Source organism: Schistocerca cancellata, chromosome 10, assembly GCF_023864275.1.
Source record: "Schistocerca cancellata isolate TAMUIC-IGC-003103 chromosome 10, iqSchCanc2.1, whole genome shotgun sequence".
Taxonomy (NCBI): Eukaryota; Metazoa; Arthropoda; class Insecta; order Orthoptera; family Acrididae; genus Schistocerca; species Schistocerca cancellata.
In genome coordinates this window covers 121599275-121626916 of record NC_064635.1, presented here as the reverse complement: position 1 = coordinate 121626916, position 27642 = coordinate 121599275, and the positions used below count along the sequence as shown (strand labels likewise).

The 27642-nt window shown below is 44.7% G+C and overlaps 1 protein-coding gene across 1 annotated transcript in view; it reads left to right on the top strand.

The window, feature by feature from the left end:
- Positions 1 to 27642, top strand: part of LOC126106771 (probable H/ACA ribonucleoprotein complex subunit 1) — a 122276-nt gene that overhangs the window by 60668 nt on the left and 33966 nt on the right. Inside the window, exon 2 of the mRNA XM_049913149.1 lies at positions 21408 to 21685. Coding sequence (XP_049769106.1) covers positions 21408 to 21685 — 278 coding nt within the window. The remainder of the gene's footprint in view (positions 1 to 21407; positions 21686 to 27642) is intronic.

Below are 27642 nucleotides of genomic sequence, written 5' to 3'. Positions count from 1 at the left end.
GTTCTAGTCTCTTCAGTCCGGAACCGCGCTGCTGCTATTGTCGCAGGTTCGAATCCTGCCTCGGGCATGGATGTGTGTGACGTCCTTAGGTTAATTAGGTTTAAGTAATTCTAAGTCTAGGGGACTGATGACCTCAGATGTTAAGTCCCATAGTGCTTAGAGCCGTTTTTTTTTTTTTTTAATTTCCCGAGAACCACTTACTTTACTCCACACAGCCCATGCTATCTGCGTTGTCGCTTTCTGCGTCTAATGGACCCCTGACCTATTAAGCAGAACCTGAAAACCCACCACCCCATGGCGGAAGCACCTCGTTGCTGTTGATCGTGATACCACATGGTACTTAGAGTGTGTTTACATTCAAACAACAATTTCTCAGTTTTAACATCACGTACTACAGAACAAAAAAATAAATAAATAAATAAACATTGCTGAGAGATGTTGTTTTGACTTTAAACATCTTGGTGGCCTAGATAGTTACATCTCATAGAGTAGTAACATTAACAAAGAATGCTCCCGTATACAAAATTTATTATGGTCCAATGCAATGAATATTCTTAAACAATGTATTTTAGACATTTATGGGTGTTTTACAGTACTTGGCGAATTACAGGGGTCCTTTCGGTTAAAATAATAAAAAGGATCATCACCAAGAGGACGTGGGAAAATGCTTGAGAAACACAGATTAACTGTATTTACTTGTACAGATATCAGTGAAATAGTGGTTACCCTCGTTTCTTAATTATGTTCCATAGGTTTTCTCTGTTAGCTTCATCGAAGACTTTTTCCAAATAAATAAATGCCATGTGGGTCTCTGGATTAAATTTTGTGTGTTTTCCAACGACCTGTTTCGTCACAAATGATGCATCCGATGTCGATGTTCGTCTACGGAAACCCTTACAAAACACCGCGAAGCGCAAACCATCTTTCTAATACCGCATTATGTCGCCGTCCCCGCGTGTCCTATATTCGCGAAAGCAGTAAGCTCTTCTGCAATCGCGGGCGGCTGCTGTTTCCTGGTCGATGAAGGTGTGGTGTCACCGCCAGACACCACACTTGGTAGGTGGTAGCTTTAAATCGGCCGCGGTCCATTAGTACATGTCGGACCCGCGTGTCGCCACTGTCAGTAATTGCAGACCGAGCGCCACCACACGGCAGGTCTAGAGAGACGTACTAGCACTCGTCCCCAGTTGTACGACGACTTTGCTAGCGACTACACTGACGAAGCCTTTCTCTCATTTGCCGAGAGACAGTTAGAATAGCCTTCAGCTAAGTCCATGGCTACAACCTAGCAAGGCGCCATTAGCCTTACAGTGCTTGTATTTAAAGACTCTCAATTGTATCGTCAAGAGCGATGTACCACAATGATGGAATAAAGTTAAGTATTCGAGGAGCTACGTACTTTTCTTATAGCATTCATTAAGTATCCTGTTTCAGACCTCACGCCAGCCGGCGTGTGTGTACGCGTGCCTTTCGGTTACCCGTCACTGTGGACTGGCTGTCTTGTCAGTCCACAACAGAAGGTGTGACCTTGTGCAAATGCAAGAGGAGAGAGGGGATCAGAATTACACGCTCTGATTGCCACCTACGCAAAAAGCTCTCCTAATGGCGTAGGGCTCTATTTTTCAGCCGCCGGTACACTCGCCCGCAAATGTAACTGGAGGTACAGCCATGACATTTAGGCAGCTCGCCCAAGGTTTCACGGCACGGTATGCGTATTTCTGCATTGTTTCTTTTCTCTCCTTCCCTTTTACTTTCCTTTCGTCTCATTTTCTCCCGTTTTCTTCCATTTTCTTTCCTGTGATTTAGTTTCCATTCTTTTTAGTTTCCTTTCCTATACTTTATTTCCGTACCCTTTCTTTTCGATTCTTTTCCCTTTTCTTTCCCTTTTCCTTTCCTTTGCCTCTCCTTTTCCTTTCCGTTGCTTTTATCTTTGTCTTTCCTTTTACTTTCCCTTTCCTTTCCTTTGCCTCTCCTTTTCCTTTCCTTTACTTTTGCCTTTTGCCTTTCTTTTCCTTCATTTTTTTTCTTTCCATTTCTGTCCCTTTTCTTTTCCCTTTGCTTTTGCCTTTACGTAATCCTTTTCTTTCCTTTTCCTGTCCCTCTCCTTTCATTTTCCAATCCTTTTCGTTTTTCTTTCCTTTTGGTTGCCCTTGCTTATGCCTTTACCTTTTCTTTTCATTTTTTCCTTCTTTTCCTTTCTCTGGGTCCTTTCCTTACCCATTCCTCATCCTTCTCATTTCCCTTTCTGCATTATCCTTTCCTGTGAACTCTATGAGAAAATTTATTCCTCTTCTGTGTGGTCTTGTGGAAATGGCTCATGGGAGTTCGCTTCCAGACTCAGAAAGCAATATAATGATCCAGTTGTAGACACAGTGTAGGGACTCAGTGCTGAACTCTACTTTAAAAATTCGCTACAAAGTTTTGGAACTAATTTTGGGTTTCTAGATGTTCATTTATGCAGAGACTCAGTGAATCAGACGGATTATATATTCATTTACACATGTCACTCAAGGCTTACACTATGTATGTATTGAACTGGGTACCTAGAAACGACGGAGAGGCTTCGTCCATAGCCCTCAGTGGTACACAACCGCACAACAGGCTACATCAGTCTACTCACCCCACTGCCACCTCGCACCGAACCTAGGGTTATTGTGCGGCTCTGCCCCCAGTGGATCACCTGGGACCGTCTCATTCCAGATGAGTGTAACCCCAATGTTTGCGTGGCAGAGTAATGATGGTGTACGCGTACGTGGAGACAGTGTTTGCACAGCAATAGCTGACGTAGCGTAACTGAGGCAGAATAAGGGGAACCAGCCCACATTCTCCGAGGCCGATGGAAAACCGCCTTAAAACCATCCACACACTGGCCGGCACACCAGACCTCGACACTAAACCGCTGGGCGGGTTCATGCCGGGGACCGGCATGCCTTCCCGCTCGGAAAGTAGTGCATTAGACCGCATGGCTAGTCGTGCAGGCTAGGCTTGCACTAAGTCATTCTGGCTTATAAAATGTAAACTCGGTGGCACAAGCCCGTGACCGCCCTCACTGCAGGTGTACTGCAGCCCTTCTATCGGCCGTGCTTTAGGAGCGAGAAGGGTAGCAAGCTCAGTGGATGTGGGGCCATTCGTTCTGGGAACGAGCATCTCCCAAACGGCGCAAATGGAGAGCTGTTGTCGTTACTGAAGGACAGTGAAACCTCGGTTAGGTGATAAGTTGTTGGACGTCGACCCCATCACAGAATGTCGTAATCGAAGGATTACCAGCTCTGTAAAGCACGATAAGTGGGCGACCTCTGGCATACATTATGCAAGCACGTTTCGGAGCACGCCGTTAAATACTGGACTCTCAGCAGACGATGCGTGCGTGTTCCCATGTTGAACCAACAACATCATCACCGTCATCGTCATGAATGCAGTGGGCATGGAATTATCGAGACTAGATCTTGGGTGAATGGAGACGTCTCGACTGGTCGGATGAGTCACGTTTCTTTTAACCCTAGGTCGATGACCGTGTCTGGATACGCTGTCATCCAAGCATGGCTGCTCTAAAACTGGTCGCGCAACTGATTCAGACTGGTAGCGGCAGTATTATGCTATTAGGGATCTTAACGTCCACGGCTCGTGGTCTTGCGGTAGCGTTCTCGCTTCCCGCGCACGGTGACCCGGGTTCGATTCCCGGCGGGGTCAGGGATTTTCTCTGCCTCGAGATGACTGGGTGTTGTGTGTCTTTCATCATCATTTCATCCTCATTCACTCGCAAGTCGCCGTAGTGCGTTAAAGTACTTGTGGAGCGGCGGTCGAACCGGCCACCAATGCCATACGCTCATTAGGGATCTTAATTTCTGTTTCCATGTAAGATGTGGGAGTAACTGAAAGCTCCATGACAGCTGTGAATGACGTGAATACTGTTGCAGACGACCTGTTTCCTTTCATATCTGATGTCTTCCACAATAGTAATGGCATCTTCCAGCTGGATTACTGTCCGTGTCACAAGGCCAAAATAATGCTACAATCCTTTGATGTGCGTAATTGTGAACTCACGTTGATATCTTGGTCACCAAATTCGCCTGCTCTGGACCCATTGGGACACATATGGAATACTATCAGACACCAGCTCCGCATCCACAAATCACTCGAACGCAGTATGCGGGAATTGCGTGACTTGTGCGCAGGCATCTGAGGATATGTACCTCCGAAAACTACCGAGGACTTCTTAAATCTATGCACGCAGAATTGGTGCTGCATTGCCTTCCAGAGGGGGCCGAATATGCTGTTAATTACGTGGTCATAATAGATATTTTGATTCGGTTTTCACTAATAGATAAACCGATTTACGAGGTAGGTTTGTGTGTATCATGTATTACCGTTATGTCATGGTGCATGCGTAATATACACTATAAGATCAAAAGTATCCTAACACCGGCTTGAAAATGACTTACAAGTTCGTGGCGCCCTCCATCGATAATGCTGCAATTCAGTATGGTGTTGGCCCACACTTAACCTTGGTGACAGCTTCCATTCTCGCAGGCATACGTTCAGTCAGGTGCTGGAAGTTTTCTTGGGGAATGGAAGCCCATTCTTCAAGGAGTGCTGCACTGACGAGAGGTATCGATGTCGATCGGTGAGGCCTGACACGAAGTCGGCGTTCCAAAACATCCCAGGTCAGGACTCCGTGGGGCCAGTCCATTACACGGATGTTATTCCCGTGTAACCACTCCGCCACAGGCCGTGTTGAAAGATGCAGTCGCCATCCTCGAATTGCTCTTCAACAGTGCGAAGCCACAAGGTGCTTCAAACATCAATGTAGGCCTGTGCTGTGATAGTGCCACACAAAACAACAACGGGTCCAAGTCCCCTCCTTGAAAAACACAACCACGCCATAACACCACCAACTCCGAATTTTACTGTTGGCACTACACATTATGGCACATGACGTTCACAAGGCATTCGCCAAACTCACACCCTGCCATCGGATCGCCACACTGTGTACCGTGATTCGTTCTCCACATAACGTATTTCCACTATTCAATCGTCCAATGCTTACTCACCTTACACCAAGCTATGCGTCGTTTGGCATTTACTGACGTGATTTGTGGCTTATGGGCAGCCGCTCGGCCATGAAATCCAAGTTTTCTCACCTCCCGCCTAACTGTCGCAGTACTTGCAGTGGATCCTGATGCAGTTTGGAATTCCTGTGTCATGGTTTGGATAGATGTCTGCCCATTATACGAGGGTCACTCCAAAAGAAATGCACACTATTTTTTTTTTTAAATCCATCTTTAATTCTACTTGTTTGAAAGTTTTACAGTGCGTAGGAACAATATTTTTATTTCTCCACATAATTTCCATCCCCCTCAACTGCCTTATGACATATTGGAACCAGTGCCTGTATGCCTGCACGGTAAAATTCTGGACCAACCTGTTGGAGCCACTGTTTGGCAGCGTGCACAAGGGAGTCCACGAAGAGAGTCTTTTAGTTTCCCAAAGAGATGATAGTCACATGGAACCAGGTCAGGACTGTAAGGCGGGTGTTTCAGTGTTGTCCATCCTAGTTTTGTTATCGATTCCATGGTTTTTTGACTGACATGTGGCCATGCATTGTCGTGCAACAGCAAAACATCCTGCTTTTGCCGATGTGGTCAAACACGACTCAGTCGAGCTTGAACTTTCTTCAGTGTCATCACATATGCATCAGAATTTATGGTGGTTCCACTTGGCATGATGTCCACAAGCAAAAGTCCTTCGGAATCGAAAAAACTGCAGCCATAACTTTTCCAGCAGAGGGTGCGGTTTTGAATTTTTTTTCTTGGGTGAATTTGCATGATGCCACTCCATTGATTACCTCTTCGTCTCTGGTGAAAAATGGTAGAGCGATATTTCATCACCTTTCACAGTTCTTCCAAGACATTCATCTCCACCATTCTCGTACTGTTCCAAAAGTTCACTGAATACCGTTTTTCTTGTTTCTTTGTTAGCCACCTGGCACAAACCTTTTTTAACGCCAACGCTTTCAGTATTCTGCAAACACTTCCTTCCCCTATCCCAACGTAGCGTGACAATTCGTTCACTGTGAAGCGTCTGTCTCGTTAACTCTCTGCACATTGTCTGGAGTGTGTGCAGTACGAGGCCTGCCGCTGCGAGGACAATCCTCAATATTGCCGTGCCCGCTTTCATCACGTAACCTGCTTGCCCACCGATTAACAGTACTGCGATCGTCAGCAGCATCTCAATACACCTTTTTCAACCTCTTATGGAAGTTTCCCACTGTCTCGTTTTCACAGCGCAGGAATTCTATGACAGCACGTGGCTTCTGACGAACGTCAAGTGTAGCAGCCATCTTGAAGACATACTGTGACGACGCCACTCACGAGAACAGGTTGAACTAAGTTTGAAAACAAGCGGGAAGGATGTATCTACACATTGTAAAACTTTCACACATGCAGAATGAAAACTGTGCTTTTACAGAAATAGTGTGCATTTCTTTTGGAGTGACGCTCGTACTTTAAGACCCTCTTCAATTGTCGGCTGTCTCTGTCAACAGACGAGGTCGGCTTCTACACTTTTGTGCTGTATGTGCCCCTTCAGGTTTCCACTTCACTATCACATCGGAAACAGTGGACCTAGGGATGTTTAGGAGTGTAGAAATCTCGGGTACATACGTATGATACAAGTGACACCCAATCACCTGACTGTGAGTTCTGCGGAGTGATCCATTCTGCTCCATTGATCCATTCTGATGACTACTGAGGTCGCCGATATGGAATAGCTGGCAGTATGTGGTAGCCCAATGGCACCTAATACGAAAAACGTTTGTTTTGGGGGGTGTCTGGATACTTTTGAGCACATGGTGTACCTATTGTTATCTACTCCATATTTAACTGGCATTTGGAATGACACCTCGTAGCAATAATGGGGGCTGCAAGCTGGTCGGTTACAGAGGAGATGATATTTGGTGGAAAAAGCGGTAAACAGCCATCAGAGATCAGCGAAGCTAGACCACAACGTATGTCGCTCCTGGCAGTCTATTGGTAATGTGCAAGCCAGGAAACCAAGTCGTCACAGCATTGAGCTCTAGTAGGACCACAGAAATTTCAAGTCTGTTTTGAATCTAGCCCGTCACCTCTCAACGGTATGAAAAGTCACTGGGAACGACACTTTAAACTGTAAGAGACCTTTTTTATTTAAAAATGAGCATTCGAGATCGGGGTATCACGAAAAATCCGAGCAGCCGCCAGCACCAGCCATATGGGACCAAAAAATTGTGATGATGGCTTGTAGATAAGCCGAAACCGGTTATAAAGAAACATTATTGCGAACTCGACAGTTCATTTTTAATTATAGAATCAGGTAATTGCTCACCTTGGACTATGTCTACAGCTCATGGTCTAGTGGCTAGCACTGCTGCCTCTGGATCACGGGTTCCCGGGTTCCATTCCCAGCCGGATTGGGGATTTCGTCTGCCCGAGGGCTGGGTGTTTCTGTTGTCATCATCATCATCATCATCATCATTCGTGACAATTGCTATATTGGACTGAGTTAAGAATTCGACTGTGTACAAATTGGGACTTCGTACGGGCGCTGATGATCGCGGTGTTGAACGCTCCCGAACCTAATTTATGTAAGGTCCCTTTCCCAGTTCGATAACAGGAGTAGACTGAGGAGATGAAAGTCACTGAAGTGGTGTCCAATTGAAAGACTTGCTCTCAGCCATTGAGCCACGCACAGTTATTACCAGAATCTGTACAAATTATGTATTGAAATTCCCTCACTATGTTCTTCTGTCTGTCTATGAAATATAATCTCAGGAACTATTGCACAGCTTTTGATACGGTTTTCATTGTTAGACATATTCAGGTGAAAAATTTGTGAATGTTCATACATAGCATAACAGGCAATCCTATTAAAACGAGACAGACTATACATACGCTGATAAGCCATAATACACTACTGGCCATTAAAATTGCTGCACCACGAAGATGACATGCTACAGAAACGAAATTTAACCAACAGGAAGAAGATGCTGTGATATGCAAATGATTAGCTTTTCAGAGCATTCACACAAGGTTGGTTCCGGTGGCGACACCTACAATGTGCTGACGTGAGGAAAGTTTCCAAACGATTTCTTATACACAAACAGCAGTTGACCGGCGTTGCCTGGTGAAACGTTGTTGTGATGCCTCGTGTAAGGAGGAGAAATGCGTACCATCACGTTTCCGACTTTGATAAAGGTCGGCCTGTAGCCTATCGCGATTGCGGTTGACCGTATCGCGACATTGCTGCTCGCGTTGGTCGAGATCCAATGACTGTTAGGAGAATATGGAATCGGTTGGTTCAGGAGGGTAATACGGAACGCCGTGCTGGATTCCAACGGCCTCGTATCACTAGCAATCGAGATGACAGGCATCTTATCTGCATGGCTCTAACGGATCGTGGAGCCACGTCTCGATCCCTGAGTCAACAGATGGGGACATTTGCAAGACACCAACCATCTGCACGAACAATTCGACGACGTTTGCAGCAGCATGGACTATCAGCTCGGAGACCATGGCTGCAGTTACCCTTGACGTTACATGACAGACAGAAGCGCCTGCGATGGTGTACTCAACGACGAACCTGGGTGCACGAATGGCAAAACGTCATTTTTTCAGATAAATCCAGGTTCTGTTTACAGCATCATGATGGTCGCGTCCGTGTTTTGCGACATCGCGGTGAGCGCACATTGGAAGTGTGTATTCGTCATCACCATACTGGCATATCACCCGGCGTGATGGTATGGGGTGCCATTGGTTACACATCTCGGTCACCTCTTGTTCACATTGCCGGCACTTTGAACAGTGGACGTTACATTTCAGATGTGTTACGACCCGTGGCTCTACCCTTCATTCGATCCCTGCAAAACCCTACATTTCAGCAGGATAACGCACGACCGCATGTTGCAGGTCCTGTACGGGCCTTTCTGGATACAGAAAATGTTCGACTGCTGCCCTCGCCAGCACATTCTCCAGATCTCTCACCAATTGAAAACGTTAGGTCAATGGTGGCCGAGCAACTAGCTTGTCACAATACGCCAGTCACTACTCTTGATGAATTGTGGTATCGTGTTGAAGCTGCATGGGCAGGTGTACCTGTACACGCCATCCAATCTCTGTTTGACTCAATGCCCAGGCGTATCAAGGCCGTTATTATGGCCAGAGGTGGTTGTTCTGGGTACTGATTTCTCAGGATCTATGCACCCAAATTGGGTGAAAATGTAATCATATGTCAGTTCTAGTACAATACATTTGTCCAATGAGTATCCGTTTATCATCTGCATTTCTTCTTGGTGTAGCGATTTTAATGGCCAGTAGTGTATTATGACCATGGCCCACCCCAACCTTGGATGCTGTCTGGTGGCGTTGTGGGCACGTGACGCGTTGATGAAAACATAAGCGGAGCAGACACGGACGGGGATCACTCTCGTGATGATATGGACTGCAAATGGGGAAATCCATTGAGATAAGCGAGTCTGACAAATATCTGGTTATTATTACGCAGATTCTGTGAACGAGTATCTCGAAAACGGCGAATCTGATCGAATGTTCGTGTGCTACCATCGTGAGCATCCATGGAAAGAGGTAGGACAGTGAAGCTACCACTAGGCGCTAAATGGTTGGACGTCCACCATTCTTCACAGAACGTGGGGTTCGGAGGCTTGTCTGCTCTGTAAAGTAGGATAGATGGTGACCTGCGGCGTCTCTGCCGAAAGAGCGCAATGCTGGCGCACGCACGCACCGTTCATCGCACACTGTTGAACCTGAAGCTCCTATCTGTTCAGACAGTGACCCAAGGACATCGTCGGTTACGATTGCAGTGGTCAAAGGAGCATCGGGATTCGACGGTCGATCAATGTAAATCTATTCGGGTGAATCACATTTTCGCCACACTAGGTCGATTGTCGTCTCCACAATCGCCGTCATCGATGTGAACGGCGGCTCGAAACATGCAGCACGCCACGGACTCAGGCGGTATTATGCTATGGGAGAAATTCTCCTGCACTTGCATTGGACTTGTGGCAGTAATCGGAGATACGCTGACAGCTGCGAACCACCTGCATCCCTTCATGCCTGAGTTCTTCCCCCGACAGTGATGTTATCTTTCAGCAGTATAGCTGTCCGTGTCTCGGAGTCAGAACCGTGTTACAATGATTTGAGAAGCATTATAGTGAACTCACGTTGATGTCTCCGCGATCAAATTCGCGACCCGTTATTTACTCGAGTTATATGAGCTGTGCGTTGACACTTAACCTCCACGAAGCTACCAAAAAATTTTCGGATCCCTGATACGCCGTCGCAGTGACGTATTTCGTTCCAAAGACGGACGAACAAGCTGTTAAGTAGGTGGTCATAATGTTTTGGCTCATCAGTGTATAACGAACATGGCGCAGACGTTGGTAATGAAGGTAGATGTTTGTATAGAACTCTGTTGTGAATCAGGATGGAACAGCGCGAACTTTCACCGCCGTGCCATTTGTCTGTAAGATGTGCTCGACGTGAGGTCAGCGTGTCCTGTCTGCTGCCGACTTCACTATGGAGGCCGAAAAAGAGGAGTAATGAGGTGTAGTACGATTTTCGATTGCGGAAGGTGTGTCAGGAAAAGAAATTCTCTCGCCCGAATGCCTGCTGTCTATGACCAACACAGTAAGTCGCGTGTGCGTGTGTTTGCGGGGAAGAAACGATTTCGAGAAGTCGAGTGTCACGGAAATACAGCACCCGGCCAGGACAAGCTCATCGTGTGATTACCCCTTGCACTGCGACGGAACAGTTCTTATGCTTTTGTGTAGTAAACTGTCACTACTTATTGTTGATATATAGAAGTGACAATCTTAACAGATAACTTCACTCCTTGTGCTGTGCTTAAACTAAACAAGAACTAGATCTTACAAGAGATTAACTTCAAACTTGACACACCTTTTGTGGACCATTAAAAGAACATAATGTGCAAGTAGTAAGGTGCACTACTCCGGTAATTCCGAGAAAATCGCAGGAGAAGTTTTACGCGTCTCTTATGTACCTAATGTTCCCACCAGGTTAGCAGAGAGTGCTAATGATCTGCTTCCTGGACTCCGGCAGGCGCGCCGGCTCCAGATGGAACCCATCCGGCGGATTAACGACGAGGGCAGGTGTGCCAACCAGCCTGGATGTGGCTTTTAGGCGGTTTTTCACATCCCATTAGGTGAATGCCGGGCTGGTCCCCATGTCCTGCCTCAATTACACGACTCGCAGACGTTTGAGAAATGTTCGCGATATTTCATGGCTTACACTAGACGCAGATACACTCCTGGAAATTGAAATAAGAACACCGTGAATTCATTGTCCCAGGAAGGGGAAACTTTATTGACACATTCCTGGGGTCAGATACATCACATGATCACACTGACAGAACCACAGGCACATAGACACAGGCAACAGAGCATGCACAATGTCGGCACTAGTACAGTGTATATCCACCTTTCGCAGCAATGCAGGCTGCTATTCTCCCATGGAGACGATCGTAGAGATGCTGGATGTAGTCCTGTGGAACGGCTTGCCATGCCATTTCTACCTGGCGCCTCAGTTGGACCAGCGTTCGTGCTGGACGTGCAGACCGCGTGAGACGACGCTTCATCCAGTCCCAAACATGCTCAATGGGGGACAGATCCGGAGATCTTGCTGGCCAGGGTAGTTGACTTACACCTTCTAGAGCACGTTGGGTGGCACGGGATACATGCGGACGTGCATTGTCCTGTTGGAACAGCAAGTTCCCTTGCCGGTCTAGGAATGGTAGAACGATGGGTTCGATGACGGTTTGGATGTACCGTGCACTATTCAGTGTCCCCTCGACGATCACCAGTGGTGTACGGCCAGTGTAGGAGATCGCTCCCCACACCATGATGCCGGCTGTTGGCCCTGCGTGCCTCGGTCGTATGCAGTCCTGATTGTGGCGCTCACCTGCACGGCGCCAAACACGCATACGACCATCATTGGCACCAAGGCAGAAGCGACTCTCATCGCTGAAGACGACACGTCTCCATTCGTCCCTCCATTCACGCCTGTCGCGACACCATTGGAGGCGGGCTGCACGATGTTGGGGCGTGAGCGGAAGACGGCCTAACGGTGTGCGGGACCGTAGCCCAGCTTCATGGAGACGGTTGTGAATGGTCCTCGCCGATACCCCAGGAGCAACAGTGTCCCTAATTTGCTGGGAAGTGGCGGTGCGGTCCCCTACGGCACTGCGTAGGATCCTACGGTCTTGGCGTGCATCCGTGCGTCGCTGCGGTCCGGTCCCAGGTCGACGGGCACGTGCACCTTCCGCCGACCACTGGCGACAACATCGATGTACTGTGGAGATCTCACGCCCCACGTGTTGAGCAATTCGGCGGTACGTCCACCCGGCCTCCCGCATGCCCACTATACGCCCTCGCTCAAAGTCCGTCAACTGCACATACGGTTCACGTCCACGCTGTCGCGGCATGCTACCAGTGTTAAAGACTGCGATGGAGCTCCGTATACCACGGCAAACTGGCTGACACTGACGGCGGCGGTGCACAAATGCTGCGCAGCTAGCGCCATTCGACGGCCAACACCGCGGTTCCTGGTGTGTCCGCTGTGCCGTGCGTGTGATCATTGCTTGTCCAGCCCTCTCGCAGTGTCCGGAGCAAGTATGGTGGGTCTGACACACCGGTGTCAATGTGTTCTTTTTTCCATTTCCAGGAGTGTAGTTGGGGTACACTAATTCCATCCCAGGGGGTACAGGCGACAGGAAGGGCATCCAGCCACCCTCCGTCACTAAAATCGCCAAATCCATAGTAACAAGGCCGACCCCGCTTTGCAGTGGGACAAAGGCCCCAGCAAATGATGATGATGATTATATGCCTAATGTATGTGTGTGAAAGTGCTGGACGTTAGAGTTCACGGGGGTCAAGGTATAGACGTGTTACATGCCCCTATCGAGTTCACAGAGGGTATCATGATACCCATTTCAAAACCAAGTGGTGGTCGTAGACCACAAGACTACTGGGCTTTGATATAATTGAACGGAGACTACAAAATCTTTGCATGTATCCTTTGTGCTCGCCTTCAAGGGGCGATAAAGAACAAAATACATTTAGATCAAACGTGTCTAGGTGGTAAGAGCAATATACACACAGCGCTAGGGGCATACAGTGATGTCATAGCATTGATTTCGGCATGTAGATTACAAGGAGCCCTAGTGCCAGTGGATTTCGATCACGCTTTCGACCTAGTGGACCAAGTGTTCCTACGAGCTATGGAACGGATGGGCTGCAGGGGAGTGTCGTAGGACTGTTGCTATTCACGATATACATAAATGACCTTGTGGATGACATCGAAAGTTCACTGAGGCTTTTTGCGGATGATGCTGTGGTATATCGAGAGGTTGTAACAAAGGAAAATTGTACTGAAATGCAGGAGGATCTGCAGCGGATTGACGCATGGTGCAGGGAATGGTAATTGAATCTCAATGTAGACAAGTGTAATGTGCTGCGAAGACATAGAAAGATAGATCCCTTATCATTTAGCTACAATATAGCAGGTCAGCAACTGGAAGCAGTTTTCCATAAATTATCTGGGAGTACGCATTAGGAGGGATTTACAATGGAATGATCATATAAAGTTGATCGTCGGTAAAGCAGATGCCAGACTGAGATTCATTGGAAGAACCCTAAGGAAATGCAATCCGAAAACAAAGGAAGTAGGTTACAGTACGCTTGTTCGCCCACTGCTTGAATACTGCTCAGCAGTGTGGGATCCGTACCAGATAGGGTTGATAGAAGAGATAGAGAAGATCCTACGGAGAGCAGCGCGCTTCGTTACAGGATCATTTAGTAATCGCGATAGCGTTACAGAGATGATAGATAAACTCCAGTGGAAGACTCTGCAGGAGAGACGCTCAGTAGCTCGGTACGGGCTTTTGTTGAAGTTTCGAGAACATACCTTCACCGAAGAGTCAAGCAGTATATTGCTCCCTCCCACGTATATCTCGCTAAGAGACCATGAGGATAAAATCAGAGAGATTAGAGCCCACACAGAGGCATACCGACAATCCTTCTTTCCACGAACAATACGAGACTGGAATAGAAAGGAGAACCGATAGAGGTACTCAAGGTACCCTCCGCCACACACCGTCAGGTGGCTTGCGGAGTATGGATATAGATGTAGATGTAGAACCCCCTCACGTTTTGGTCATGATCTTGAGGCTGATTCATGGCGCGCATTCGAGAGTCTTGGTGAACGGTGTTAGCTCAGCACCTATCACAATCCACCGGTCGGTGCGGCAAGGTTGCCCCCTTTCAGCTATCTTATTTGCAGTCGCACTTGAACCTGCACTGCACGGCCTCCAACGCCTCCTTGAAGGCGTCCAACTACGTACCGCATCTTTCCAATACCGCACATACGCCGACTACGTCGTTCTTTTGGTAAAGCAAGCAGACGAAATCCAGGCTGCGCTGTAATGGCTTCAGCCGATCTCCATTGATCAGCGGCTATTAACGGTAGGCGTTTGCTACAGACCATCAGAGCTAGCCTTGCAGATCACCAGCTATGAGCACTTGACATTATCCAACACGCCCAATATGTGAACATCTATCATGTCTCCCACATACCAGGCATGGCTCAGGTACTACCGGTCCCAACTCTCCTGGCCCGACATCTGCTGATGGCATTTGGCTCCTTCATCAGCTCCGGGATGTTATTCAAAATGCAGTATGGCTCCCCTGGTGCCTACAGGACAGTGATGTGGTGGGATTAATACCTGTGCCGACCAGAGTCATGGCGCTGTATGTCAGCTCCCAGCTCAAACTCTGGGATTGTTGCCCACAGAGCCTCACTGAACTCCTATTCCAAGACTTTCTCTTCGTTCACCTCAGTTCTGGTCTCGACCATCTCATCCCCCTTTTAACATATTCTGCGATTTTTTCTGGCCTTGGGGTGTTATGTCTACTGGTCTTTACCCCTTACAGGGTTGTTTCAGTCAAAAACAGTTTACCAAGTGTTACAACAATGCCGCCCACCCAACTTCATCTAAATTAAGTCCACACCTGCTTTCTCGAATCCGACGCCCAATCTACGTGATCTATCACAGTGAATGGCAAACAAGTTAACTGATATCGACTGCATTGCATCCATCTATAGTCCGTGAGACGAGTGATTGGTACTGACAGTTCCGGCGGGCAGACGGCGCTGTTGCCGAACGAGGCTCACAGCACGCGGCGCCCTGTCTGCTACACGCATTTTCTAGCAGCAGAAATAAAAGCGAGACAAAATACAAGTCGTATTGGTACGCGTGAATTTATTTAAAGTTGATGCTTGAAATATATTAACTCGAAAACTGATAAGAGCTATTTAGTACAAGTATCTAAGATGCTGAAACATAATAAAATTATTTGTTAAACTTCACAACTGAAATGAAAACTATTTTCGCAAGTTGTTGAACATTAGCAGTTTTGATTTCCATTGTTAAGTATTAGCATTATTAATTTGTTCTACTACAAGCTACAGAATAATTGGTCAGTGTATTAAGAGTTATAATCTGAAGAAAGTACTCACAATATGATGATCTGGTTGTAGATCGATAGCAAACTCCCTCCTTACATTCCTGAATAAGTTGTAGTTACTGTAATGGAAAAACACCACTCACATCACTGTCAGAATCTGATTTGACATTGTCTTCCTCAGCACTACTCGAACTATCACTGCTCTCGCCCAGATGTATAAGTAATTTTTCGATGCATTCTTCCACAACCCCTTCGGTTTTGGCCGCCTCTCTGATGGCACTTGCAGTGCTGTTTACAATTTTAGCCCACGTCTCGCTTGTCACTTTATTGATAGCTGCTGGAAGGAGAGTTTCCACTTCAGAGATCGTGAATTTTTTATTGTTTGCAGCAATGTAATTTTTTATCTGCGCCCACACTCCTTCAATTGCATTGAAGTGACAGTGGTATGGAGGAAGCCGTACGATTTCATGCCCGTGCCTTTTAGCAATCTCGTCAATTACGTATGTTGGAAATTGGGGTTTCTTTTGTGCCACAATTTCGAGCGGTTCCGCCTTCCTTAAATCTTCTCTGAAATCTACTTTTCGCCGTTTCAACCACTGAATGATATCGTCTTTTGTTGTTGCCAAGGTTGGTGCTTTATCGTGAACAACGGAATGATAAGGCGCATTGTCCATAACAATCACTGATGGACTTGTCAGATTCGTCATAAGCGATGTCTCGAACCATTCTTGAAATACTACACTGTTCATTTCTTCATGGTAATCTCCCGTCTTTTTTGACCGAAACATTTTCAAGCAGTTTGGCACAAAACCTTTCGATGTTCCTGCATGTAAGACAATAATACGCCCTCCTTTGCCAACAGGCACTGCCATTGTCCCCTCGGGCGTTCCATCATTCCAGCCTCTACGTAAAGAATGGCTGGCATTGACCCAAGTTTCATCTAACCACACTATACTTTCGAATTCCACAACCATGATCCTGCGCAGAAATCTGCACCGCCATGCAACTACATCTGTCCTTTCCATTAATATTTTGCGTCCGTTAAACAGTGAATAGCTGAAGCCTATGTCTTTCAACACTGTACGCAATAAAAATTTGCTCCCTTTAAAAAGATCGTCTTTCTGAAGCGGCACCAGTAATTTAGATAGAGTGGGATGTTCCCTTCTCTTATAATAGCTGTACATATATATATATATATATATATATATATATATATATATATATATATATATATATATATATGACGACGAATAGCGTCTTTCTGAAAATCGTCCAAAGCTGTCACCTGCTTATTTCTCGGTCGCTTCTTTCCTGGTGTGTGCAGCTTTGTTGTGCCACTCTCGTCACAATCTACACTATACTGTTCTTTCCCTATCTTTACAACAGTGTTCTTACTTATTTTCAATGCTGCTGCAGTTCTCTTCACAACCTGAACAACAGGAATTAAGGGCCCACCTTTGACCTTTTCTTTCTCAAAGTAATCCCTCACAGAGCACACAAATTCACGGGCCTGGGTGTGTAGCAAACTTTTCTTACTCCGTTTTACTTCTTGTGTTTGGCTGGTACTACCCGCCGCACTAGACATTGTTTACAACGAAACATAAACAAAGAAACACTAAAAACAACAAAAACGAAATAAACTGCGAATTCAACTTCAGACAAACGACGAACGACCGCACCGCCTGCACGCGAGACACTGGTAAGTTTCATAAGCGCGCGCGACCGGGTTTCAGAGCGGCAACGTGGCCCTTGCTACCCGCTCAAAGTATATTACCATAGACTTTTAAGGCGGAAGGCCAGAATATTTAACAACAAGAAATCTTAAAAATCAACAAGATTAAAATGCAATTAAAGAGGCAAATCAAATAAAATAAAAAAACTATCACGGCTACGTGGAAAGCCTTAAGGCTAAGCAGATAGAACATACATATGCAAGGTGCAATAACAATGGCTGAAGGCCACAATTAAGTTTCGAATTTTAATATATATTTCACTAATCTTGCCTGCGGTCGCTAGGCAACGGAAAGACGCTACCGAGCTGTCAATACCAAAGACTCGTCTCCCAGACTACTCAGCTCTCTGCACCCGCTGTGGAGTGGACGACTGTGGTCCAGCGTCCGATGTCTGGACACTTGCGCAGCTCAGGTCGACATCAACACACTTTTATTCCCAGAGGGGACTTTTTACCCCACAACCAAACGTCACTCTATGAACTGGATCTGAGGCTATCTTTTTAACTCTAGCCATATGTCAGTGCTAGGATATCAGAATTATCTCAACGAACAACACTGCATCCTAACACGCAATCCACACTATCAGCAATACTACTCTAATTTCTTAGGGAGCACGTTTAATGATCCACCTTACAGCTGAAACGTCCAAGCCATGAGAAGTTGAAAACTGATCTGAGCTGATCTGAACTTATCCGAACCGAACTGAACCGATAATGGAATCCACTACCAATCAACAAGAAGACACGTTTGGGAGGAGCTGGCCGACGCAGGACCCACTACTCAAGGCGCTCACGTATACAACAACAACAAAAAATGAAATAACATAAAAATAAATAAATAAAAATAAAAAACAAAAACTAATTATGTTAAATTTTCATGGCTCCCCTGTGGTTTCCTTTCCTTTATCCTTTCTCGCCCCCTTCATAGTTCTAGGATCGTCGTATTGGGAGTAGGATTAGATAGGGGCCAACGCCCTAAATAGTGTTTTTTTTTATTTAGGGAAAAGGTGATAGTGGCAATTTTCCTTTCTTATTTTTGAATCACTTTTATACTTTCCAGGGGAATTAATTAGAAAAAAAAAGTGGTTAGCGTTTGAGCAACGTAAGACGAATAGACGGCGGTTCGACTCCCACTCCAGCCTAAATTTGAATCTATATTTTTTTCATCACTGATCATGTTATTTAATATATATGACATATGAGAGGTAACATAATTTTTAAAAAAAGCACGTGTATCTGCATGATGTTCTAGTGAATTTCATGTTATTTGACTAGTTACAATTTTTAATTAAATGTAATTATTAGAACTAACATTTTGATAACTATCGACAAGCAAACAAAGAAACACGTAGAGTTTTCCTGAAAACGTATGCCTGTCATGAATTGCGAAATATCTTATTCATGCAGTCTGGTAAGGTACCCGGAATTACTTTCCACTTTGACGCTTTGAGCTGCAGTCACCATTTGGTAGTTAACCTGCGTAGTGGTGAGACGTTGCTAATGTAACAAGAACGAGTAGAGTAGGTGCAATTTTTTTAATATCACAGAATTTACGCTTTTAATACAAAACTGAAGGTGACTTCCTGTTCTTCGACTACTGCAGAGAATGAATGCCATGACGATTCGAACCGTCGCCTTGTACACGTCCCTCTTGCAAAGCGCAAGGACTAACCAATTTTTTTTATTCTTATTTTGTTTGTTACATTTGTTCGGGATGGATGTCCCATGGCAGCTAATCCTCTGACTGATCCACCAGATCAATAACAACAAAATAAACAGTATTGGCGTTATGCTTACTACCTGAGCCCCCATCTTAATATTACTCGCTCCTGTGAACGGGAACGCGTTATGCAGATCTTGGTGCCTCTCGCGCCCATCTAGAAAAGATAATCTGAAGATGCCCAAATAAGGCGAAACGCGTCGTTGAAAAATAAAAAAAAACTAGAATTTCAACCAAGACTGTTTTTAACCAATACTGTTAAACACTGGTTTGCTGTTATGCCACATATGGACTGGAAGAACAAAATAAACGGAAATCGTGGTTTACTTTAACCTCGTACAGTCTTGTGATGGCTTCATATTAGCGAAGTTGCTGAATTTTAGACAAAATCTTTTGTTAGCTGTAACTCCGTAACTAAACATTTGCAGACCTATGTTTATACGAACTTTTTTCTTTAGTTTTACTTGTAGAATAACATATCAAATATCTGCTTGCCTTCGTGAGTCGCCATGTATACAGATGCAGAGATAAATAATGTTTTTTAAATGTAGCCTAGATTTTCAGTAGTCACATTGTCAGCATTTGTATGTATGTATATGTGTGTATGGTTTAAATCAAACAATGAAAAATCCAGGATGGAATGTAACAATACCAGAGAAGGAAAGTTACTACTCACCATATAGGAGAGATCCTGACTCGCGATAGGCACAATAAAAAGATTCACACAATTAAAGCTTTCTGCCATTAAGGCCTTTGTCAGCATTAGACACACACACACACACACACACACACACACACACATATATAGACGCAACTTGCACACACAACTGCAGTCTCAGAGAGCTGAGACCACACTGCGAACAGCAGCACCAGTGCATGATGGGAATGGCGACTGGGTGGGGGTAAGGAGCAGGCTGGGGTGGGGAGGGGGAGGGATAGTATGGTGGGAGTGGCGGACAATCAAGTGTTGCAGTTTAGCCAGAGGCAGGAGAGAAGGTGCGGAGGGGGTAGGGGTTAAGTAGCAGAAAGGACAGAAAATAAAAGACTGGGTGTGGCAGTGAAATGACAGGTGTGTAGTGCTGGAATGGGAACAGGGAGGGGGATGGATGGGTGAGGACAGTGACTAACGAAGGTTGAGGCCAGGAGGGTTACGGGAACGTAGGATGTATTGCAGGGAAAGTTCCCACCTGCGCAATTCAGAAAAACTGGTGTTGATGGGAAGGATCCATATGGCAGAGGCTGTGAAGCAGTCATTAAGATGAGGGATATCATGTTTGGCAGTGTGTTCAGCAACAGGGCGGTCCACTTGTTTCTTGGCCACAGTTTGTCGGTGGCCGTTCATGCAGACAGACAGCTTGTTGGTTGTCATGCCTACTTACAATGCAGCACAGAGGTTGCAGCTTAGCTTGTAAATCATATGACTGGTTTCACAGGTAGCCCTGCATTTGATGGGATAGGTGATGTTAATGACTGGACTGGAATAGGTGGTGGTAGGAGGAAGTATGGGACAGGTCTTGCATCTAGGTCTATTACAGGGGTATGAGCCATGAGGTAAGGCATTGGGAGCAGGGGTTGTGTAAGGATGGACGAGTATATTGTGTAGGTTCGGTTGACAGCGGAATACCATGGTGGGAGGGTTGGGAAGGATAGTGGGCAGGACATTTCTCATTTCAGGGCACTACGAGAGCTAATCAAAACCCTGGTAGAGAATGTAATTCAGTTGCTCCAGTCCCGGATGGTACTGAGTTACGAGGGGAATGCTCCTCTGTCGCAAGACTCGGACTTTGGGAGGTGGTGGGAGAGTGGAGAGATAAGGCATGGGAGATTTGTTTTTGTACAAGGATGGGAGGATAATTATGGTCAGTTAAGGCTTCAGTGAGAAATTATCCTGTGTGTGTATGTGTGTGTGTGTGTGTGTGTGTGTGTGTGTGCGTGCGTGCGTGCGTGCGTGTGTGTGTGTGTGTGTGTGTGTGTGTGTGTGTGTGTGTCTACTGCTGACCAAGGCCTTAATGGCCAAAAGCTTTAATTGTGTGAATCTTTTTATTGTGCCTATCATGACTCAGCATCTCCACTATATGGTGAATAGTAACTTTCCTTCTCTGGTATTGTGTGTATGGTTTTATAGTTTTCGTCTACTTTGAACTTTCAAACTCTATAGGAGTCTGATGGGAAGATTTGCATGATTTTGACGTAATACAAGAGTTCTGATGCTGCCTGATCCCACTGGGATTTCTGCTAGGGCTGTAGATATGTGCCTCCAAATATATGAAAAAGTAATAACTTAAACTGTTTTCTCTAGATGTAATTAACACTTTATGACTTTCCCTTGTAGATGTCTGATTGCTAGTTGAATGTGATAAGATGCGGCTGTATTAAGACTGATACTGGGAGTGAAGTAAGAGTGACGTCCTGTGGTGTTGCAGGTGGTGATGGTGTGTTTGGTGGCAGTGGCGGTGGTGCTGGCTCAGGACGAACCACCAGACTCTCAGCAGCAGCTGGACTTCACGCCTTTCACTGGGCCAGGGTCAGGCGGGGGTGGGGAAGGTGGAGGAAGAGGGGAAGGCGAGGGGGGAGGGGACGAGCAGCAGGCAGGGTCTTCCAGGCAGGGGGCGGACGCTGCCAACGGTGGTGGGAACGGGGATGGAGGTATCAGTGCTGGGGCATATGGCACTGTCAGCATCCCACCCCCACAGAACAACAGGTGAGCTGCACAGGCCCAGCAAGTAATCTTCTTCTAGCCTCATCTGAAACAATCCTCTACTGCCTCATTGCAACATATGCTGATGTGCTGAAACAGTATGACCACTGCTCACTGCGATATTTAATGGCATGTTGTGCTGTTGTGCAATTGTGATGTGGTAAGGAAAGTTTACAGGTTGTTTATAAATTAGTTATACAGAAGTAATCTTTAATTCTCCAAAGGGTAAATAACTTACTGAAATGTTTGATACAGCCTTGACTGCAATATATCTTCAAGTTTTATTCCCACCTAACATTGTTAGTTCCTGTCATTCCCGTTAGGTGGTGAATCATGGAGTCATATAACAGTCCAGAGTGTTTGCAGTGTTGTTTGTTTTCAGTGTTACAGTGTTTCATGAATCCGGATCCAATATTACAGTTCAGAGACAATTCACAAGTAAATATTACAGACCGCCACCTCAAAGACAAACTGTTATTAATTGGTACAATCCTTTCACCAAAACCATTTGTGTGTCACATAGGATACCACGTTAGGGTCAGCCAGCAGTCTGTGGCATAGTAACTGAACAAGTTTGGCACACTTACATTCGTAGTCCAGGTAAATCAATGAGATGTGCCAGATTAGAATTGGATACACCAAGTGTTACAGTTTCGAAGATATTATGAAAGCGCCTGTCATTCAAACCCTACAAACTGCAACTGTTGGAAGCTTTAAGACAAAGTGATAAAGAAAAATAAGCTGAGTTTTGTGTAGAAATATTTAACAAAATGCAGACTCAAGATGATTTTCTTGATAAAGTTGTATTCAGTGATGAAGCCACCTTCCATATGTGTAGTAAAGTAGTACAGATATGGGGTGAGCAGAAACCATGTTACTTAATCAGACATATGTGGAACTTGCCTAAGGTAAATATTTTATGCCTAGTAAGCTGTGACAAGATTTATGGCCCTTTTTTTTGTTGAGTCAACTGTCATATCATACGTGGTCATGCTTGAACATTGCATTGAGCACCTCCTATAGTGTCAACATAGGTAACTGACATAGCACAGGATGTCTCATTACAATTACAATAGGATATGCACACAGAATTAACTGCCAGCCGGGGTGGCCGAGCGGTTCTAGGCTCTACAGTCTGGAACCGAGCGACCGCTTCGGTCGCAGGTTCGAATCCTGCCTTGGGCATGGATGTGTGTGATGTCCTTAGGTTAGTTAGGTTTAAGTAGTTCTAAGTTCTAGGGGACTGATGACCTCAGAAGTTAAGTCCCATAGTACTCAGAGCCATTTGAACCATTTGAACAGAATTAACTTTCCAGCAATATGACACGCCACCACATCATCACTGTGAAATTGTCACATAGCTCCATAGATACTTGGATTCGACATAGTGGAACAATATCCTGGTCACCAAGATCACCTGACTCAGCTCCAAAGGACTTCTTTTTATGTGGGTACATCAGGGACAGAGTGTTTTCTCCTCCCCTTCAGGGAAACATCGATGAGCTGCGACAACAGCTAACACAAGCTGCTGTCACCATACATCAAGATTTACTTCATAGAATTTAGTAGGAAACTGATTGAAGATGGTACATTTGCTGTATAACAAAAGGCACCCACAGTGAACATTTGTAAATAAAACTTGAGGATGTACTGCATTCAGTCCTGTATTAAACATTTCTGTAAATTATTTACCTTTTTCACAATAAAAGGTTGCTTTTGTACAACTAATTTATGAACACCCTCTATAACAGACAACGTTCACATGTTACAGGAGATGTGACCCATGTTTGTGACCAAATCTGAGGGCGACCAGATTTTTCATGTGATTTTTCATGCTTGGGGAACAGGGATGGAGGACACTGAAGAAAGTAGTAACTGCATTGAGCGCCTCCTATAGTGTCAACATAGGTAACTGACATAGCACAGGATGGTGCATACACTATCTGATCAGAAGTATACATATACCTATTATTGGACATTTATATGGCATGTGTACACCCTTTATGATGGGTTGACCTCTGCTGGGGACAGTTCCAATGAAGTATATGGAAGTCTGTAGAGGAATGGAAGCCCTTTCTTCCTCAAGAGCTGAAGCCACAGACGCTAGTGATATTGGGTGCTGGAGTCTAGAACGAATTAGACATTCTAATTCATCCCAAAGGTTTTCCATTGAGTTGTCAACAGGACTATGGTCAGTCCAGTCCATTTCATTGGTTGTCCACAAACAATTGGCTCATGGGTGCTGCTTTGTCACAGGGTGCAGAGTCATCCTGATACAGTTATCCTCTCTGAATGGTATGTGGTACACAAATCTGTGATATGTTTTCAGATCTTTCTGTATTTAGTTTCTTCTTAAGCACAGTGAGGGAACCTCACCTTAACCGTGAAAAAACACCCTCATACAGTAACACCACCTTCTCTATACTTAAATATCAGCACTACGCATGAGGCAGGTAATGTTCTATGGGCTTTCACCAAACCCAAATCCTTTTATTGGACTACAACAGTGTACATTCCAAATAAGTCGCTTCAGTCGTCCACTGCAAATGGCATCACTGTTTTCATAATCTCAAGCGTCCGTTATCAGTGACTACAGAAATGTGTGGCTTATGAGGAGCTATTCGACCACTGTGTCCCATTCTTTTCAGTTCCTTACAGACAGTCATTGTGCTAGATCAGTGGTTCCAACTTGGGGCTAATTATTCTCTGAGGGGTAAAATCAAATTTTCTGAAGGGTAAAAACTAACGATTCAATTCTGTTTCAGTAACGAAACTAGATTATTTTCAAAAGATCATTAATATTATCATGATTTTGTAAGACTCTAATATTGATTATATGTTATCACTAATTACTTTTTCTCATTTAGTACCATTAATGTGGTGGAGGTTACAGGTTCCTCACACAGTTCACCCACTATGCACATATGTTGTGCTTTGTCCCATACTTCGCTGATGGTAAAAGTGATAAAACAAATGCTACATATCTCACGAAAATGTCTTCTCCAAGTTGTAAATAGTACCTTCAGTAGTCCAGAAATTGCTCCATTACTCGCTTCAAAAGATAAATGAATTAATTGACAGAGAGACAAAGCAGTAACAACATAAGGGCTACTATAGTGCTGTACACAGTATTACTATTGTTATTATTATTATTATTATGGCAGTTACACACAAAGCACTACCAACATTAAGTTGTCCAATTTCTGACAGTTCAGAAGTAAGGAGTTCAGCAACAAAGTTATTTACAAACCTTGTTTGATTTTAAATGGGGTTGCGTGTGTAGGTCAAGCAAGTGCTGGAGTAATCCAGGGGAAGAGAATCTTGTAGCAAGTGTCTAGCCTCAATGTGGATAGTTAGCTTTATTATCTGAGAAGGAACTGTGGGTAGCACTTGTGATACACCATGAATTGCTACATCATTCATTCTAACACACACACACACACACAAACTAAATACCATTCATCTTTCATCATCTTGAAAATAAAAATGTTCCAAGAAAAGGCTTTCATTCTATAGTTTAGTTAGCTGCTAAAGTTGATGATGATGTCGCAAAGTGATGGGGCATCGCAACAAATGACAGGGGGAGCGGGGTACTAGCTAATGTCTGACTGCACACAGGTGTAATGGTCTAAGAAAGATTGGTAACCACTGGTCTAGAAGCACTTTGTAACACACAAGTAGTTCCCTCCACTGACTGCATGCGACGTTTTACAATCACCCTCCACATTGCTAGACAGTCCCTGCCTGTCAATATATGAGGCCTGCCTGGTCTTTGTTTAACTGTGGTTTTTTCTCACATTTCCATTTTTTTAAAAATCACATCACCAGCAGTCGACCTGGTCAGCTTTAGAAGGGTTGAAATGTCCCTGATGTATTTGTTATTTTGGTGATATCCAATGACCAGTCCACGTTCAAAGCGAGTTAGCCCTCCTGACAGACGCATCCTCCTGTTACTAATTCTCTGCTGACAACACGATACTCCCTACCTCCTTTCATAATGATGCGTTCATCTGTCGTGACATCTAGTAAATTCAGCATTACAATAGTGTGGCCAGGTACTTTTGATCAGATAGTCTTCTCAACAAATATTTGTCTGCAGGCATATATTTAAAGGACTTTTCTTCTTACCTCTTGCCATTTCTGTTTCCTGCAAGACGATGGGGCACTTTTTATAACAACCACTCATTGTAACTAGTATAGCCCTATAACACTCCCTTGCAGTACTCTCAAAGCGAATTTTATATCTGACAATTTCTTCCCATTAAGAGTGGCATGTTACACCTAATCCTCAAAGACATCTTGAACACAATCACAAAGCTGGGTCAATATTTGGTAAGCTCTTATTTTGTTCATGAAGTGAGAGTGTGGGACTGTACCAAATGCCTTTCGGAACTGAAGGAACATGGAATTAATCTGGGTGTGGTCGCTATGTCCTTCTGGATCTCATGAACAGAAGGAGTTGAGTTGAGTTCATAGAGAAGATATTCACTGAGCTACAAATGTATTCAATTATTCTATGGCACATAGACTTTAGTGATGTACAATGTGACCCAGAAGTACCCCTAACCAAAAGTCACAATAGTACATTGTATATTGCATTACTTAATTATAAGTGGCACATACCCAGCTGATTTTTATGTGCTCCATCCTGCCTTGCCAGAGACCTAGTGAAGCATCTCAGGAATTTTGCTTCAAAAGACTTCCTCAACGCTTTTTCATAGTTATTGATCAGTCTTGTGCTGATGTTGGGCCACATGGAACTTCATATCCCAATAATGGGTTGTCCGCCGTAAAGGTCCAGGCTTCATGGTGGCCATTTCAATAGGATGGGAAATGTTACTGTGCCTTGTCGAATCAAGTGGACTCGAAATCGTTCGTCAAGCTGCTGGAGGTCCTTCCTACTCTAACCACACTTCATTCACGATTCCCTTTTCTTCGAACTGAGATACTAATCACAATGACAACGTGTCCAAATAATAATTCCCATTCACATAAACTTCGAAAAAAAAAATGTTGTCTACAGAGGTATTGTGATGATATCCTGGCCCATTTCATAAAATGAGAAGGATTTTTTCCCAACACTTGGACAATGTGGATTTTCTTTGGACCAGAAAACCACATTATCGTGTTGAACAGCGATATATCTCACAGTTATCTCAAAGTAATACACTTTCGCGAGATGTGGCATTTCGAAATTGTGTCAACAAAGCACGACAGTCGGCAACTTGCTGCTGGATGTCCTTGTTGTCAGACAATTCATTTACAAAAATCACTCTACATACTTTCATTTTCTAATATTTTTTCATGTGGTTAAGTTTTGTTGATTGTGGTGCTTTAAATTCAGCTCCTCATTTCTGAATGGATTTCGCTGGATACTGCTGAGCTGAAAGACTTTCGTCAGCTTCAAAAAGAAAAATCTATACAGCAACTATTTATTTTCCCAACTGTTCAAAGTCAAAAGAGGTATGAGAACCCCTTGGACACTGTTCTTGGGAGCGGGTATGTTCTCTCTCTCTCTCTCTCTCTCTCTCTCTCTTTCTCTCTCTTCCCCTCTCAATCTCACGGTACCCTACTTCACCTCAGAGACCTGTGATAACCTGCAGGGAAGTCAGTTATTTTGCGCAATCTGTGTGTTATCGTTCACATGTATTGTCTGTCCTTGATAGCTTTCCTACGTTTGGCTGTTTTAGGTGGTTAACCAAGTAGGAATATCTAAGGATTAGTTGCAATGCAATAGCATGCAAAAGAAAAATGAAAAATTAGAATTAGAATTTTCCTTCTCAGCAGCATATTAATGATTTTTCACACGAAACAGTTGTGATTGTAGTATGGTTCAGCATCCGACTTTAAGGAGCCTGAAGAATCAAGTAAATGAATGGAATAAAATTTTTAGAAATATATACTTATCTCACATTCATTTCATACCTCGTTGTCGTTGGTTTTTGAAGCACAACTTTGTT